The sequence below is a fragment of the Seriola dumerili genome, unplaced genomic scaffold, assembly GCF_002260705.1.
Source record: "Seriola dumerili isolate Sdu_G_001 unplaced genomic scaffold, Sdu_1.0 BDQW01000417.1, whole genome shotgun sequence".
NCBI classification, from domain to species: domain Eukaryota; kingdom Metazoa; phylum Chordata; class Actinopteri; order Carangiformes; family Carangidae; genus Seriola; species Seriola dumerili.
In genome coordinates, this window is record NW_019174672.1 from 39,682 (window position 1) to 56,333 (window position 16,652).

The window sequence follows — 16,652 nt, forward strand, 5'->3', positions numbered from 1 at the left end:
TCGCCCCCCCGTAAAAATAAGAAAGGTTTCTGGAAGCAATGACTCAATATCAACAGCTGATAGATTTTTTTTTTTTTTTTTGTTTGTGCTGTAAGCTTCATTTCACGTGATGAAAAATCTGAAAGAATCCAAACTAAAGTTATCACATTTGAATATTATGGTAAATTGATTAGATGCAGGGCATTCAACAGCTTCAGTAAGACATCTTATTATTACCGTCTACTTTGACTGCAAAATAATTTATAATGGTTTGTACCATTACAACTTCACTGCACATAGAACGTCTGCGAAAAGACTGAACTCACCGTGTCCATGAGGATCTTCTTCTGCAGCGTGGCCATCTCTTTTCCTCGATCTTGTTGCGCCCCCTGCAGGAAAGCCTCATGCCCTTCTCCAATGTCCTCCATGTTCTGGAGGAAACAGGGACGACCTCACTTCAACTGCTCCCTGAAAACCAGTAAAGGACTATGGATTTCACTGATCCTTTTCGAACTTTTCATGCTCTTACTAAGTAATTCCACTTCCTTTTTATATGACATCTTTTGCAGCATATAACAATATGACTCCTATAATAACAGTTATTACATTTTCCCCCTTTCACTGGGGAAATGTAATAAGAAATAAATCAGAATAGAAATCAGATCTAATCTAATCTATTTCTATTTTATGTTATTTACTTTAGATTCTGTTTCTATTCTTATTTTATTTATTACATTTTCCCATTGTGCTATTCTTTTTTGCTGCGCTGTCAAATTTGAATTTATAAGAAACACTGCTGCCCAGCTGAGACTGGAGACCTTTGTAAATTAAATTCAAGACTTTTTAATACCTTTTAATGACTTTTTTGAGTTCACTTCCTTCCAAGACCTGTGTTTCCAACGCATCAGATTCTTTTCATTTTAACTTGACATTATCGATACTGGCATGAATTACACCCAGCAGATTCTACTTGAACATAAAAAGACATGGATGTGATGTGAGATGTATAAACAGACTTGTGTTTGAAGCATTCTGTGGTGTCAGGAGGCTGACAGGAAGCAGAGTGAAGCATAACACAGGACCAACATTACAACACTCGACATCCACATCAGAACGAGTGAGCACAGTCACCTTCACAAACTGCTCATACAGCTCTCTGACAGTCTTCAGCTTCTGGTTCTGCACGACTCTGGCCTGCTGCAGGATCTTCTGCTGCTGTCTGAACAGATTCTGCAGAGAGAAGAGTTCATCACCCACATGTTCTAAGAACACACAGAGCATCAGACCTGCGGTCCCGTCTAACCAATCAACCAAGCAAGTGAACTGACATTGAGCTTTTCCTCCTGCTCCTCAGCTCGCTGGGCTTCAGTCTCCCACTGCTGCAGCGCCGTGGACACCTGCTGAGAATACTGCTGAGTCATCTTCTGCCTGCAAACACACACCGTAGTCACCATGATGACACAGATAAACATTTCTTCTACAGCAGGCGATGCTGAAACAATCACCAGAAGTCACTGTTTCAGTCTGTTTAGCTCTGGTATAAACAGCAATATTCTACTGAAAATGTGAAACTGTCATAATTTTGGTGAGATTTTTAAGTGATAAAATGATTGAATGGTAAAGAAAATAAACATTTATTTTGGCTGGATGCTCAGTCATGTGACTCGTCCTGGTGTCATGAAGGAGAAAGTCGAACCTCTGGCTGTGATAGTTGTTCCACAGCTGCTCCAGTTTGTGTTGACTTCCCTTCATGTAGTTCTTTGTGAGACACTCCAGACGTTTCTTCTTGGCCTGCATCACCTTGCTGATATCAGCTGGAAGCAAATAAAATAGCACTGCCTGTAGTTTCTGACACACTAAGCAACAGAGTTGCATATTATTTTCCGATATGTGCCGATACAATGCTTTAATCTAAGGTATCAAGACAAAAATGATAGTTTTTTTATTCCCTACTTTGCTGGGTATGAGGACATTCATCTAAACACTGTTTTCTAACTTATTTTAAGGCTTACAAAAGCTAAACTCAGAATAAAATCATTAATACTCTGGCTGTTTGGTATGTGTATATACTGTGGGTCTGAGAAATGACCATCTGGTCATATGCTCATATTCAAGTCAGTGTAATCATGAAATCATTGGTCCTACTTAAACTATATGAGCATTTGTAACCTAGACACTACAACAGAACCTGATGTGTTCTTGTCCCCTTCCAGTGTTTTGTTGGAGGAGAAACTGAAGATAATGGAGTTGGAAGAAATTCAGACACAAAAAGAAGAGGATTTTAAAATGTATAAAATACATTTCCAGCCCAAGAAAGACATGACAGTGATGGTACATAACTAACACACAGTATATGAACCTCGTGTTTAGAGTATTTGAGAAATTTAAAAACACCAGGAAAAAAACAAGAACACTTTTAGTCCTGTTTAGACCGGGGTGGTGGGGCACTTTAGCCTCTTGTGGCCAAAATCAGTATTACAAAAATAAACAAAAAAATCACTTGCTTCTCAAGACTCCACATTTTTCATTTGGTCAGTAATTACTCACCAGTGATCAGCTACTTACCTCCAAATTTCTCCAACATAGACTGGACCTCATTTCTGAAGCAGAAAGAGAGAAAACTTATTTTCACAGTGGTGGGAAGTAACTAAGTACATTTACTCAAAGTGCTGTACCTAAGTATAATTTTAAGGTACTTCTACTTTACTTGAGTATTTCCGTTTTATTCTGCTTTATGCTTCTTCCTCAAAACACTCCAGGGGGTAATACTGTGTTGTTGTTGTTGTTGTTTACTGCATTACATTTATCTGACAGTTTTAAACTACTATTACTGTCCGATCAGGATTTTAATATTTAAGATCTACAGATCATAAAATACAACACACTGATGAAGATAAAATCAGTGGTACTTTTAAAAGGATCAGAGTACATTGCTTTCATACTCTTAACTCTTTTAGCATCTATTTCATAGTATCAGTAAACGTAATATCTAAATAAAGCAGTGATTAAATAGTATTAATACTGAGTCAGTACCCAACAGCACAGGTTGCCTCAGCTGCTTCAAAGTCAGCTGCAGGTCTCTTCTTTGCCAGCTTGTCCACTATTGGAGTTTCATCTTAGAACAATCATAAAAAAATCAAAATGAATGTCGTTTTACTCAGTTAACCAGAGAGGTGTGAAAGGCTAACACCCGGTGAATCCACAGTCACCTTACACTCACCTTCTCTAACTTCATCCTCTGAACCGCTCAGCTCTTTCTTTTCATCTTCTACAATAAAATCAAAGACTTTTTTATCAGATTTTTCCTCTGGCTGTTTCTTCTTCATCTGTTTTCTCCCTGTTGCCATTCTTCCTGTCTGGTTTGCTACCGGCATATATTTAGTTAAGTATGGTGAAATTTAAACTGCTCACCTAGCAGATAACACAGAGCTCTGCTAATGGCGGCTAACAGTATCCGCCTAAGTTAGCTTAGTTTGCGATGCTAATGTAGCTAGCTACGGTTTGACAAAAAAAAACCTTAACAGGTTGACACAACTCAGTTTTAGTTAACTCTTAAAATCAAACGGACCTCTATTCTCTCTATTCTAACTTTACTTTCTGACAGAGGTTAGACTCCAATAGTTGGTTACAACATAAACTAAACCGAGCAAAGTTAACCTAGCTAGCAAGAGACGATGCGATTCCCGCCAGAAATAGACGTAAAGGAGCCGGTTTAAAGGGCCATACCAATGTTTTTAACAGCAAACGCTCGGTCCCAAATTAAATTCTAAAATGTTTTAAATGCTTCGTTTTCTCATTGTTAACTGTTCAGCTGTTGGGCAATATTTTTGCTAATGTTTCTCCAGACCTCCAGAAGCCAGCCAGTGCTCTAGAGCTGAAACCATTACTCTTAAATTCAATGTTACCAGTTTCTGAAGTCTGAAGATTTGGTAGCTTCCCACTTTTTTGCTGACAGTGAACTCAACACTATTATTCAGACAAACTAAGACTTCACGGCTTCAGGCAATAATGCGCCATTTTTCACTATGTTCTGACATTTTACACTAAACAACCAATTTATTATTAAGAAAATAATTGTCAGACCTACCTAAAAAAAAACACTTTTTCAACACTATAAGCCCTTAAAAAGGACACAAGGCCAAAATTAAAATATAAATACTTTTCAATCTAAGGATTATTTTGATCACTGATTAATTTTTTAATCTATGAAATGTAAAAACTTCAAAATTTCATACCAAAATATTTTGTATTTTTGCTTGAAAAAAATTTACACTTTACAAGCGATGTGAAAAAAATTACAATTATTTCCAGATTTCAGCATCTTAAAGAAGATTTGTTGCTTTAAACTCAGGTTTTTGGGAATATTTGGACTTTTGGTCCAAAAAAACTGGTTGGTTTGTAGACTAATTGATTAATCCAAATAAATGGCAGAAGGAAAATAATAATTAGTTGCAATGATAAAATATTTTAACACTTTAAAAATCACACTTATGATTGAACTCTTGTTTTAGCAATTTTTTATGTAAAAAAAGTTCAGAAAAACAATCAACACATCCACATATACACAACATCCTGCCATACTGAAATACAACACACTGAAATAAAAATATAACTGCTGTAGAACAAACAGTCAAAGTTTATATTTTACTGTCTATCCTGAAGTGCATGAGAATTATTTTATTGTGTAATAGAAACAGTCATTTGTGGCTATGATTTTTATGTTCATGAGGTCAAAGGTCAAACTTTTCTTCACAAATACAATGTCCATTCTCTTCATAGTCCTCTCTTGTCACCACCATCTCGTCGTAGTCCGGGTTGTGGGCCAGCAGCTTCCCTCCTTCCCACGAGTAACTGATTGGACTGCAGGACAAAACAAAGAACCACAGGACGTCTTTGAGGAGAGACATAAGCTTGAATCTTTTTCACTGACAAAGCGGAATTTCTTGAAGAGAGCTGTGGCTGAGAGTCAGCTCTCTCGCCTTCAGACCGAGGTCCAGTGCTGTAGTCACTTACTTTGCAGGTAGTAGGACTGACACAGGGAGGTGGGCGGGGACGAGAGATCGCAGCTCCGCCTCCAGACGCTCTCTGAAGCCTGGAAACAAAGTGTTCCCTCCGGTCAGGACGATGTTCTGGTAGAAGTGGGGCTGCATCTCTGGTGGCAGAGGAAACTTAGCGGCTTTGCACACAAGGACAGAAAATAAAGAAATGAGATGTGATTCCGAGCACCAGTAGGAATCAGCTGACCTTCTGGCAGGGACTCGATGGAGTGGACGATGGCCTCTGAGATGCCCATCTCCTGGATGCCGATGTCTGACGGGTGAAAGAGCATCTCAGGAACAGCGAAGCGCTCGTTGGCCAGCCTCAGGATCTGCTCTCCTGTCTTGTATTTTCCATTGAAGACCATCTCCTCTCGAGGCTGTTGGACAGACAGACTGATGAGGACGGCAGCGGTGAACCTGCCAGTGAATCAAGCTCAGCATGGCTCCGCAGATTCCGTCTGCTGCAGGAAAAAAACTTCTTAAAAATGACAAAATGTTGAAAAGATGGAAGCTGTCTCACCTTACAGAAGCCTTTTTTGATTGAGCTGAAATCTGGGAGAACATAATCCCTCATCACAGTGTTCTCCTCCCCCTTCATCCTGAGAACAGACGCCACAGAAGAACCCATTAGGTTTCTGATCCAGCTCAGGTCAGAAACCTCATGAAACTCTGGCTCTACCAGGTGCAGACAGAGGAGGTGCTTCATCACAACATGTGCTTAAACAACATCCACCTGAAGCTGACCTTTGACCTTTTGGATATAAAATGTTAAAACTTTAAATTGTGTCATAATTAGCATATGAATTAATATGTTAATTATGTTTTGTGAGGTCACAAAAGTCACAAATAGAAAATCACAAATTCCCTAAAGACGTTCCTGAGATACTGCGTTCACCAGACTCAGACAGACGACCTGAAGCCTCTGGTGCTGTGTGTGTGTGTGTGTGTGTGTGTGTGTGTGTGTGCGTGTGTGTGTGCTCACTGTGCGATCTCCATGTCCTTGTAAAACTGCTGAGAGACGTAGCACACGTCTTCTTTCACCTGGTTGATCACATGAGTTTCATCCATGACATGTAACTGTCTGAAAGGAAGAGACATGATTTTATTTCTCTGACAGGAAACACTGACATCTACACATTAAAGTCCTCTGTGTTCTGTCATCTACCACGGAAACAACCCACAATACTGTGGAAACAGTATTCAGACCTTTTACTCAAGTTAAAGTACAGATACAACTATTCAAAAATACTCCATCACAAAGTAAAAGTACTGCAATTAAAATCCCATTTAAGAGAAAGTTCTATCAGTAGTGTTATCAGCTGCCTGTATCTACAGTACCAGAGTAGAAGTACTTCCTGTATTTACAGTACCACAGTAGAAGTACTTCCTGTATTTACAGTACCACAGTAAAAGTACTTCATTGTACAGTAAACTGTCTCCTGTCACTGATCTCTGATTGTCTGACATCATCAGATCATTGATCCAGAGTCCCGCGTCTTTGGTGAAACTGAAATCAACTGAAAACAAGCAGACACAGCTCCTCACTGATTTTATAAGAGGAAGTATATATATTTGTATTTTATAAGCTTATCACGTTTGTTATTTAAACTGTTAACTACTGACTCCAGCTGTCAGGTCGATGTAGAGCAGTAAAAAGTCCAATATTTCCCTCTGCAATGTGGAGGAGGAGAAGTAGTAAGTTGTAGAAAATGTAAATACTCATCCAAAGTAAATTGTACTTAAGCAAAGTACTTGAGTAAATGTGCTGTTACTTTGCACCAGTGACTGTTCTACAATCTGAGGTCGAACCAAACACCAGGTAGAAGCGACAGAAGCCCCAGTCTGAGTGAGGTGGATTCACCGATATGAAATGATCTCCTTCAGGTGATTGGTCAGTAGCTTCCCTCCTACATTGATCCTGAAAATAAACAAAAACAAACAACAGCCCATGAACATGTTGTTGTCATCACGGCAGGTTGGAGGTGAATGATGCTGCTGCTGCTCTCTGACCGGCGGACGCCCTCCTTCATTTTCTTGCTGCGGCAGTAAGGGGAGATGTGTGTGAAGGAGAATCCGCTGTCGACCACCAGACAGCAGAGCTCTGACGGTTTGGTGTGGAAGTAGTGATGAGCGCTGAGCGAGCCGGCTGCATGAACACAGACACAGACCAGATTAAACACAGAGAAAACGTATATCTGACAACCGCTAACACTGCGAAAGCCTAGACCAGAAACTTACTTACATCCTGAGTCCAAATCTTTAACTGTCACTGTGTCTTCCCCACGAACTGTGTGTTAAACCACATGAGCATTTTAAGATATTAACAACCCACAGGTGGCTCCAATAATACGTCCTTTTACATTGAAGTTCAGGGGAATGTCTGAATTCTGCTGTGTGTGTTGTGCTGTGTGTATTGCCTTCATTTAATCTTTAATCTTGCACTTTAATGAGATATTATCTATTTTATAATCTGTGTTTTATTCTGTTTTCTTATTGTGCTTTTTACTTTTACGCTTCTTTTATTTCTCTTAAGAACACTGCAGTGAGCACATCGTGGACCTCAGAGCAACTTCTCAGATCTGAAGAGACTGAGGAGAATGTTTTTGCCTCTCTTGGATGTCTGAACTCATTTCCAGCTGAGAGAGAATCCACTGAATGAATGAATGAATGATGAATATTTTGACTCACTGTTTGTCCTGAGAGCCGACTGGAACTGGTACTCCTCGAACAGGATCTCGTTCATCGACTCCTGAATGGAGGTGAAGTTGAAGTACGGCTCCGTGATGATGATGCTGGTGTCTGCAAATTCCACCTGGACCCAGAGAACACCAACATCAGCAGAGGGGAGGGCGAAGAGATCAGGTTAGATTAGTAGACGCCTTCGTGAAGAAAAGACACTGAACAAAAATGAAGCTAATTAAAACACCTTAAACATCTCTTTTCCAAACAGGTGATCCCACACTTTCCTCTGGACGTCCCAGTTGACCAGATAACCCTGAGAACATGGAGCAACAGAGAAGAAATGATCAGGAGTCCAGACCAGATGTGAGCTGGTGTTGTAAAGCTGCAGTCTACATGTGACTAAACTCTCTCACCTTCTGGAAGGGGAGGATGTAGAAGAGACCTGAAGGATCTTTGATCTCATCGAGCTGATTGGCAGTGAAGGTTTTTAATCTGGACGTCTTGGAGCGAAACTGGCAGTTTGGGATGACGCTGAGAGAGAAAGAGAGAAAGAAGGTTACACAGGTTTCTGCAGTAATCACCAGGTAAATGCAGGACTTTTTAAGACCTGTTAAGTTGTATTTTTTCACGCCATAACCCTAAATGTCAGGATGCAACTCAACAAAATGCTACTGGCATCACAGTGTAGTTTTAGTTAATTCATTTATTCAATAGGGACGATGCAATTCAACATAGTTTCAAAACAAAGCATGAAACTAATGTGTTGTACAAAGAGTTTATAGCTGTTTCTAATTCTCGACTTCTCTCCTTAGTTGAGCTTTTTCATGTATGATGTCATTAAAACAGTCAATAGCAATAACAACACAAGTGATAATATCCTACAATTAACTAATAATAAACAGATGTTCAGTCTGAAAAGAGACGACAACAACAACAACAACAACAAGCTACAAATAGAGACAATTAGCTAGAAATGGGTTCAGCTCCGGTTAGCTTTTAGCAGAACTTTGTTGTAAAGGAATTTATATCTGGGGTTAATTTGATTTAACCTGGTGATGTGTTGCAGAGACAGACCTTTATGGAGAAAGCTGATTTATTTTAAAGTTGCCTTTCAGCACAGTTCCTCTGTTACTGTCGCGTCTTTGGACACATCTGCAGAGACTCTGGGGCTAAACTGTTGATACATTCATCAACCAATTTGAGAAAAAATAAATCTCTCAAAACTAAGCAGATTGTATCTTTTCATTATTTGGTATATTCATTAAACTTGAATTGTAGTTTGAGGCCTGATGTCTTATATTTGGTCTTAAAACATGTTCTTCAGGGACCTTGTTCACCAAGAAGCAGAGAAATCATTAAACGAGTTTGGCGTTAAATCTTCTGCGTTACTGAATGTTATGTATAACATCACAGCTGGGGGTTATATCATCTACTGTGATCATTATTACTGTTCTGATGATGATGATGATGTTAGCAGTAACGTTAGCTCCCGTGTTAACGTGAGCTAGCTTACCTTACTTTCTCCTGACTGTATCCTATTTTCGCCGTATAGGCTCCGTTGTCCAGAACTAACGTCGCCATTTTAGAACCGTCCACATAAAACAGACAAGTTTTAATAAAGTTTATTTCAGACTTAATAAAACAAAGCACATTACGACAAATTCGACAAACAAAACTCCGCCATTATGACTCCGTTTACTCGTCCGGCCAATCAGCTTCTTCTTCCTTTCAGTTTTCGTCACGCTTGACGCACCGGATCAGCCAATCGGGATCGTCTTCTCTCTTCTCCTTTATGTTCATTGGCGGTTGGTGTAGCCAATCAGATATGAGGTTTACTGTCCTTTCAGAAAAGTGCTCGGGTGGAAACAGATGAGTTCCTCTGTAGAATCCGTTGAAGTGAAATGAAAATTATAATATTGACAACATGAGAGTGAAAGATGTTTGATTTTAACGCTGCAAAAATATAAAGACGTCAACGTAACAGGGATTTATTTAGACGGTGGCCGAACAGCAGCTTTTACAACGAGGAAAATCAACAGCTCTCACATTGGATTATATGATGTTTGATGATTGTATAAAGTGTTTCAGTCTGACAGCCACAGTTAGTCTTCACATTCAGGTTTTACAGACAAAACATATGATCAGTTTATTATTAAATCATGATGCAATGTTGTAGATTTAACCACCCAAACAGTGTATCATGAAAATTATGATTTTACACAGTAATGCAAAAAATAAAATAAAATAAAAATAGGTTTTCTGAAGGATCTCATTTTGTTTTGTTCTAAGTGTTGAGTATGTAGGTGTGTATGCTAAACAGCTCAATACCCAAAGATATTCAATTAGAGATCATGGATGGCAAAGAAAACCAACAAATATTCACATTTCAGACTCTGAAAGTGTTGAATCTATATCTGATTTTTCAGGGTCATTATGTTTAATATAAGCATAATATTCAATTTAATATCCCTTTAAATCAATATATGATGAACATTTTTTAAAAATGACCATCTCAAAATCCTCTATTCCTGATGAATTTTGTCTAAATATCGATTACGCATTGATTATTGCTAATGTTTTTATTATGAAGTGGTTCAGTTCATTGATAATTGTTGAGAAAAATCTGTTTTTCATTTGATTTACACGTGTGCATTTTGGATATCTAGTAAAAAATAACTGATAATTCTCCATCATTGTCTTTATAATTCAACAGCAGCAGCTTCACCTGTCCACCTGGTCAGACAGGTGTCACTGATACATGCTAAAATAACCTGCTGACAAACTTGTAAACTGTGCAGAAGCATTTAAAAATCCCTTTATTACTTTACTACAGCAATTAAAAACATTTAGTCATACATACGTCATAGAATTACAGTACATGTATCCAGACTCGGACAGAAGAGAACAGTCAACATGATTCCGGTTTATTTTCCAAAGAACAGCTCCACCCAACTAATCTAACATTTCCATCTAACCTTGACATTCTTTCAGACGTAACGTGCACGTTCTCCGGAGTGTCATTGACCAATAGAACTGTAACACCTGGACAAGGAGAGGAAACATTTACCTGTGTCTGCATTCAGCCGGCTCAGTAACACTTCCATTATATCATCCAGTAATTTACACAGCAGACTGTAGTTCTCTAACAGGTTTTCATGCTTCGTCCACATTCTACTTTCAACAAAGTCTCATCATATCACCTGTTCCCAGGTGTGTTTCCCCTGCTGAGTGTTCCTGGTGTGGTTCCTGGTTTCAGGACGCAGTAGGTCACTCCGGGTCACCCCGGGTCACCCCAGGTCACCCCAGGTCACTCTGGGTCACTCCGGGTCACCCCAGGTCACTCCGGGTCACTCCGGGTCACTCCGGGTCACTCCAGGTACTTCGGGATGCATCCTTGCAGTTCGATGAGCTCGGGCCAGTTGTCGTATTTATTCTTGGCGTTGTCGTTCTTCATGATCTGAAAACAAACAACAACAACAACTGATTCCTACTCAAGCCAAACAACATCAACAAGAAAGCAGATAACCTTTTAATGACATTATTAGTCGATTAATCAATCTATTGATTGATTTGTGTTTGTTTGTTTGTTTTTTATCTAATGGTTTTTTACATTTCAGGGAACTGGCACCATCTCACTCTAAAATATTGAACTATTCCTTTAAATTCCTCTTTAAGTGGATGAAAACCACGTTTCCCAGACTGTGCCATGAAGTAAAATATACACAAGCTTCTTCTTTCTCCTTTTTCCCGGATGTTAAATCGTTTATAAGGTGAATTATTTCCGTCTAAGACACTGCAGCATTACATTAAAGCTTCAATGGAAATTTCCATGTAATTCATCCTGATTATCTCTTATGTTTGTGACCATGGTAACGAGTCTATTTGGGGTTAAAATCATTACAGGCCACCTCAGCTGACAGTTGTTACCTTCTCAAAGTTGCTCTTCACTGCTGCTCCTTTCCCCCCGACAAACACCCAGTTATCTCTGAAGCCCAGGGACTTGATCTCAGAGCTTCCCAGCTCAGCAATCAGCTTCCTCACATCTTCATTTAACCTGTCGAATTCAAAACAGATTGATAACAGCTCAGTCTGTGACAGTAGATGAGACAGTAGATGTTGGAGCAGAGAGAGACATTTACTTTGTCGAGGGGTCGTCATAAGACGCCATCAGGACAATAGAACCGTTCTCGATGCTCTTCAGGAGTTCCAGGAGAGGTTTCACCTCTGAAACACAAACAGTTTTTAAACCTTCAATCGTTATCGGCTCAAATCATCCGATCAATATCTGATGTCACTCACCCCCGAAGTACATGTCGAAGTGACCGATCTTTATGACTTCCCCTGTTTTACCTGTCAGAGACACAGACTGACCAATGAACCTGCAGCAGCTTCATCATTCATTAATAAAAGTCAGAGTGATGCACACTCACCATTTAGTACAACAATGTTTATTCCATATCCAGCGTTGTTTATCACTGATCCAAGGACCCTGAGAAGAGTTTGATACGTTGCACATATCAGCTGACATCGTTTATATTAATGCGTCATAACGAGTTCTGCAGGAGGAGACAGGACAGGACAGAGGCTACATGCTACATGCTACAGGCTACATGCTACAGGCTACATGCTACATGCTACAGGCTACATGCTACAGGCTACATGCTACCACATCAGGGAAAGACAAACAAACAAACAGACAAAAAACAAAACAAAACAAAACCTGTTTCTTACCTAGATAATCAACAATCCTCAGTAATTTATCATTGTACACGGTTCACATTAAATGTCATTTCCAAACAAAGGAACAGGCAGAAAAGCTTGTGTATAAAACTACATCCTAAAGGCCTGTGGACAGAAATGTGAAGTTTGATTTGTGAGGTTGGATAAAAGCAGGAAATGAAGAATGAGAGAAGGAATCTCTCGGGAGGAAACACCCACATCTTGTTCTGGATGCAGATCTTTGGAGCCATGACGTTGGCGGCTCCACTGTGGATGAAGAAACTGATGTGATCGCCTGGGCAGCGTTTCTGTGAGGAACACGAGCCGCCTGCAGAGGGAAGAACAACGATCCATCAGATCCATCAGATCCATCAGATCCATCAGATCCACGTCACTGATTCATCCTGATCAGGTTGAACGGATCACTGACCTGATGGTTTGGAAGAGGAGATCTGTCTGGATCTGCCAAAGCCTTCAGAAAGATCACGGCGCCATTCAGCTGGAAAGTCACAGAGAAGTTAAAGTGACAGGTGTTACAGACACCTGCAGGAAGGAACCCATGTCACTTACAACAGGTTCCAACAGGGACACATTCACCGTCACACCGTCGACAGGAAATACTCCTGCAGCACAATCCACTTGCTCTGTTCGATCAGGTGGGTATCTGCTAAAGACAGGCTCCGCCCCCCTCACCTGTGGTGTTTTTGAGTGACAGGTGTTCACTGGTCTGACATCACATGTGCAGGTGTGGAGGTTTATCACATCCCACAAACACAGAGACTGTCCATGACCATTTGTTGGATCAAACAAACAGTTTTACTTAAAATAAAAACATGAATTATTTATAAACTGTTAGATTTGGAGACATTTCATATATTGACATACAGTATAAACATGTATGTTTATGTATGTAGGATTATATCGTAGACAGATGTGTAAATATACATCCATCCCAAAGCCCATCAGTATATGTTGATATATGTTTTTATAATAAACTTGCATAAATGAAATATATATTGTTAACATACAGTGGATGGACAGACTGTATATGGTCACAACATAGATAGATTAGATTAGATTAGATTTTTTAATTTATCTACATATACACATCTTACCATGTGTTTCATATGTTTTAAACTTATATCTTCATATATCCAGAGGATGTATATATGTGATAAGAAAATATTGCCTTATAACTTACAGTACGGCAACGTCACTCTTGATATATGGGCATATACTGTGTGTGTGTTTACACTGCAGTCTACCTGACAGCATTATTATATTCAACTTAATCAGTGTCTGAAAATACAATTCAGTGATTTACCACTGAACCAGAGTCAAATAAACAAGTTCAATAATTAGTATAAATAAAGCCAGATAAACATGTCGGCAGCTGAACTGAGTCACAGCAGGTTCAATAACTTTCTGTCATTGAAATGATCACGTACAGTTTCCACACATATTAAAACAACAGATGAATGAGACGATAGAAGGCAGAGCTGTGAGTGTTGTCCATGTTCCTACCTATGAATGTGATGCTGTCATCCGGCAGAATGAAGGTGATGATAACAACCAGGAGAGGCACCAGCACCAGCAGAGCCAGTAAAACCTCTGAGACACAGACAGACCATCAATGAAGAGCTGCAGGTCGACTCCAGTTCCACCGTCAGACTGATGAGATATAGATCTATATCTATATATATAGATCTATATAGAGTGAGATCTATATATAGATCTCTCTCTATATATATATAGATATATAGATATATATATAGATATAGATATATCTATATATATATAGATATATCTATATATAGAGAGAGAGAGATCTATATATAGGATATACAACAATCCCAGAGGCACTGGGACTTTTAACTCCATGTATCACTCCACTCTTCACAGCGCACACCTGAGGTAGCGTGTAGACAAACTAGTGTGCACTGTGCAGGTCAGGTCGCTTAGCAACAGTCCAGTACCAGCGCAGATGAGGAACGATTTGTGTTGACGTAGTTAAATAAATGATGGAATAAACAAACACTTATTGAACTAACATGGCGCTGGTCGAACTGGTGAATGAAATAAAATCACACTGAGGTCGTGATGTTGTTCTGAAGATCATCACGCTTTCCCTCTGAGCCAATCACAGCCGTGCTGATCGTCACAACCTCTGTCCCTCTGTGTGACGTAATGTTTCAGACAAGTTTCTGTTTCTTTAACGGATCGTTTTCTCACTTCAGGCCAAAAAAAAAGAGAAGTGGTGAACGGACACCTGTGAACCAGCGTCATCACAAACTGACTGATTATTACAGGACTGTGGCAGTTTAACTGCTGTTCCTAATAAACTGAAGACTGAGACGGGACTCTTAAATCTCATTTAAATATCTAATTTCCTGGTGGGCGGAGTCATCCTCCAACTGTTACAGTGAATAAAAGTGAGCGGAGGCAGAGAAACAGGTCCTGGGTGGAACCATCTGTGACACCCAGGTTATGTAACCACAGCAATAAAAGACACACACACACACACACACACACACACACACACACACACACACACACACTCTCTAATGGAATGAAAACCTACTTTGGTTGATGTTTTGTTGTCGTGTCATTTTTTTGTTTTTCCTGTTGAAGAAAAAGATAAAAGATGTTCAATCATTTTATCATTATTGTTATTAACTATTATTAAAGCTCCTCTCTCTGAGTCACACTCTGGTTTCAGTCATGAAGTCCATAGTTTTCTCAAACAGCAGCAGCAACAGACTGTGACTCTAAATTTTCATTATTCATAAATTTACATTTTCTCACACTTGAATATTCTTTTTAAAATTTCCTCTCCTTTTGTACTTTTCTCCTTTTTTCTCTTCATCCCTGCAAACATTTTACACTGAAAAAGAAAATCTTTTTTATTTTGTCTTTTTTTAAATGTAAGAAAATCAAAGAACTAAACCTGAAAGAGATTAAATTAGTTTGTTAAAAACCGAGAAGCAGCAGCTTCTCATGCAAATATTTGCTGGACAATGACAGAAATGATGAATCAATGATCAGAGTAGCTGCTGGTTAATTATCTGTCGAGGGACTAATTAATTAATGAATCTAGTAGCAACATAAACACATAAAACCAATTCCTACGTTTAGATCTTACGTCAAAATTACATCTGAAAACAATAGTAAAGTGAAACACTTCCTACCTTAAAAAGCGCAGACACCTGTGCAGGTGAGTCTGAATCAAACCTGTCTGTGTGTCCTCTGGTGACAGACAGCTGTTTGTCTGAATTCAGCCTGAACCCGAGAGGAAAGACTCGAAGTAAAATGTGTGAATCTCACCTGCGCACACACTGGCCCCGCCGACACTAACCCCGCCGGGCGTTGGCTCCCGGAACTGCCCGCCAGGACAAAACAAGTAGATCCTGTTCCTCCTCCTGCGGCCTGATCGCCGGGTTACAGCCACTCCGCTGCAGCCGGGAGGGGTCCACGAGCCTCACCTGCTGATAACATCATGAAGTGAATGAAAGGAAGTGACCACAACATCGAACTGACTGGTTTCACACCCAGAGGACATTCACCTGTAATGATGTCGGACAACTTGGATAATGACACTTCAGATATTGTTAACCTTGTTATTATTTCGGGTAAATATTATATTCATTCTTGCAGTACTCCCTCTTATAATGTTTTTATTTACAATTTTGCCAAGTTCATGGAGAAAATGAATAGAAAGGCCACTGAAAGTCTATATCTTGACCTTTGCTTGACTGGTCTCCTTACCTTGTTTTTTATTTACTTTCCAATATTTATTTTGTTTTAATTTATCTTTCTCCAAATTTTTATTTATTTTTTTTGACTGTACTAGAGCCTATTATCACTTCCACCATTGTGTATTGAATATCATTCTTTTCTGGGGGGGCAGATAAAGAGAAATCTTTTAAATGTGGAAATAAGTACTAAACTTGGTGAAACACTCTCCTTGGGTTTTACTCTTTTGATAAAACACGTTCCAAAAAATTCAAGATGGACATCATTTCCAAGATGGCTGACATTTCTGGCAAAGAAATTACATTTTTTTTTGCAATAAATTCACCCAGGTGTCAAATCAAACATTTTAACAACGTAGAGGGTGAAATTTAGTTCACTGTAAAAAATTAAACCTTCACAGTTTACCTACATTTTACAAATTAAAAGTGCTGATGAACATGCCAAAAACCTTGATAAAAATAGTTTCAATTGTTTAAAATA

At 39.2% G+C, this 16,652-nt stretch overlaps 3 protein-coding genes across 3 annotated transcripts in view; all 3 read right to left on the reverse strand.

Annotated features, from left to right (window-relative positions):
* sycp3 (synaptonemal complex protein 3) overlaps window positions 1-3,353 on the reverse strand; it is a 4,347-nt gene extending 994 nt beyond the window's left edge. The window contains exons 1-6 of the mRNA XM_022761638.1: window positions 3,200-3,353; window positions 3,013-3,094; window positions 2,545-2,579; window positions 1,676-1,793; window positions 1,308-1,407; window positions 1,111-1,209 (exon numbers count right to left, since the gene is read on the reverse strand). Of these exons, the coding sequence (XP_022617359.1) occupies window positions 1,111-1,209; window positions 1,308-1,407; window positions 1,676-1,793; window positions 2,545-2,579; window positions 3,013-3,094; window positions 3,200-3,353 (588 nt within the window). The remainder of the gene's footprint in view (window positions 1-1,110; window positions 1,210-1,307; window positions 1,408-1,675; window positions 1,794-2,544; window positions 2,580-3,012; window positions 3,095-3,199) is intronic.
* A 1,126-nt stretch (window positions 3,354-4,479) lies between these two features.
* On the reverse strand, window positions 4,480-9,403 carry actr6 (ARP6 actin related protein 6 homolog). Its single transcript, XM_022761609.1, has 11 exons — window positions 9,214-9,403; window positions 8,114-8,231; window positions 7,945-8,013; window positions 7,707-7,830; window positions 7,029-7,164; window positions 6,880-6,936; window positions 6,001-6,099; window positions 5,539-5,617; window positions 5,224-5,395; window positions 4,993-5,131; window positions 4,480-4,839 (listed from the first exon to the last, which is right to left on the reverse strand). The coding sequence occupies exons 1-11, from the start codon at window positions 9,279-9,281 to the stop codon at window positions 4,710-4,712; spliced, it is 1,191 nt and encodes a 396-aa protein (XP_022617330.1). The 5' UTR covers window positions 9,282-9,403; the 3' UTR covers window positions 4,480-4,709.
* Window positions 9,404-10,190: 787 nt separating this feature from the next.
* LOC111233725 (protein FAM3C-like) lies at window positions 10,191-15,755 on the reverse strand. Its single transcript, XM_022761610.1, has 10 exons — window positions 15,608-15,755; window positions 15,001-15,041; window positions 13,944-14,030; window positions 12,850-12,918; window positions 12,639-12,747; window positions 12,131-12,189; window positions 12,000-12,050; window positions 11,840-11,924; window positions 11,628-11,754; window positions 10,191-11,157 (listed from the first exon to the last, which is right to left on the reverse strand). Exons 2-10 carry the CDS (start codon window positions 15,026-15,028, stop codon window positions 11,068-11,070), a joined length of 705 nt encoding a protein of 234 aa, XP_022617331.1. The 5' UTR covers window positions 15,029-15,041; window positions 15,608-15,755; the 3' UTR covers window positions 10,191-11,067.
* Between the last annotated feature and the right edge of the window lie 897 nt (window positions 15,756-16,652).

Coding starts and splice junctions, on each gene's coding strand:
- actr6 (XM_022761609.1), bottom strand. CDS start 9,281: ATGGCGACGTTAGTTCTGGACAACGGAGCCTATACGGCGAAAATAGGA. Junction 7,165..7,706: donor GTCGGCTCTCAGGACAAACA/GTGAGTCAAAAT, acceptor GTGTTCATGCAG/CCGGCTCGCTCAGCGCTCAT. Junction 5,396..5,538: donor TCAAAAAAGGCTTCTGTAAG/GTGAGACAGCTT, acceptor TCTGTCCAACAG/CCTCGAGAGGAGATGGTCTT.
- LOC111233725 (XM_022761610.1), bottom strand. CDS start 15,028: ATGACACGACAACAAAACATCAACCAAA. Junction 14,031..15,000: donor ACAACAAAACATCAACCAAA/GTAGGTTTTCAT, acceptor TCTGTGTCTCAG/AGGTTTTACTGGCTCTGCTG. Junction 12,919..13,943: donor TGACAGCATCACATTCATAG/GTAGGAACATGG, acceptor GTGACTTTCCAG/CTGAATGGCGCCGTGATCTT.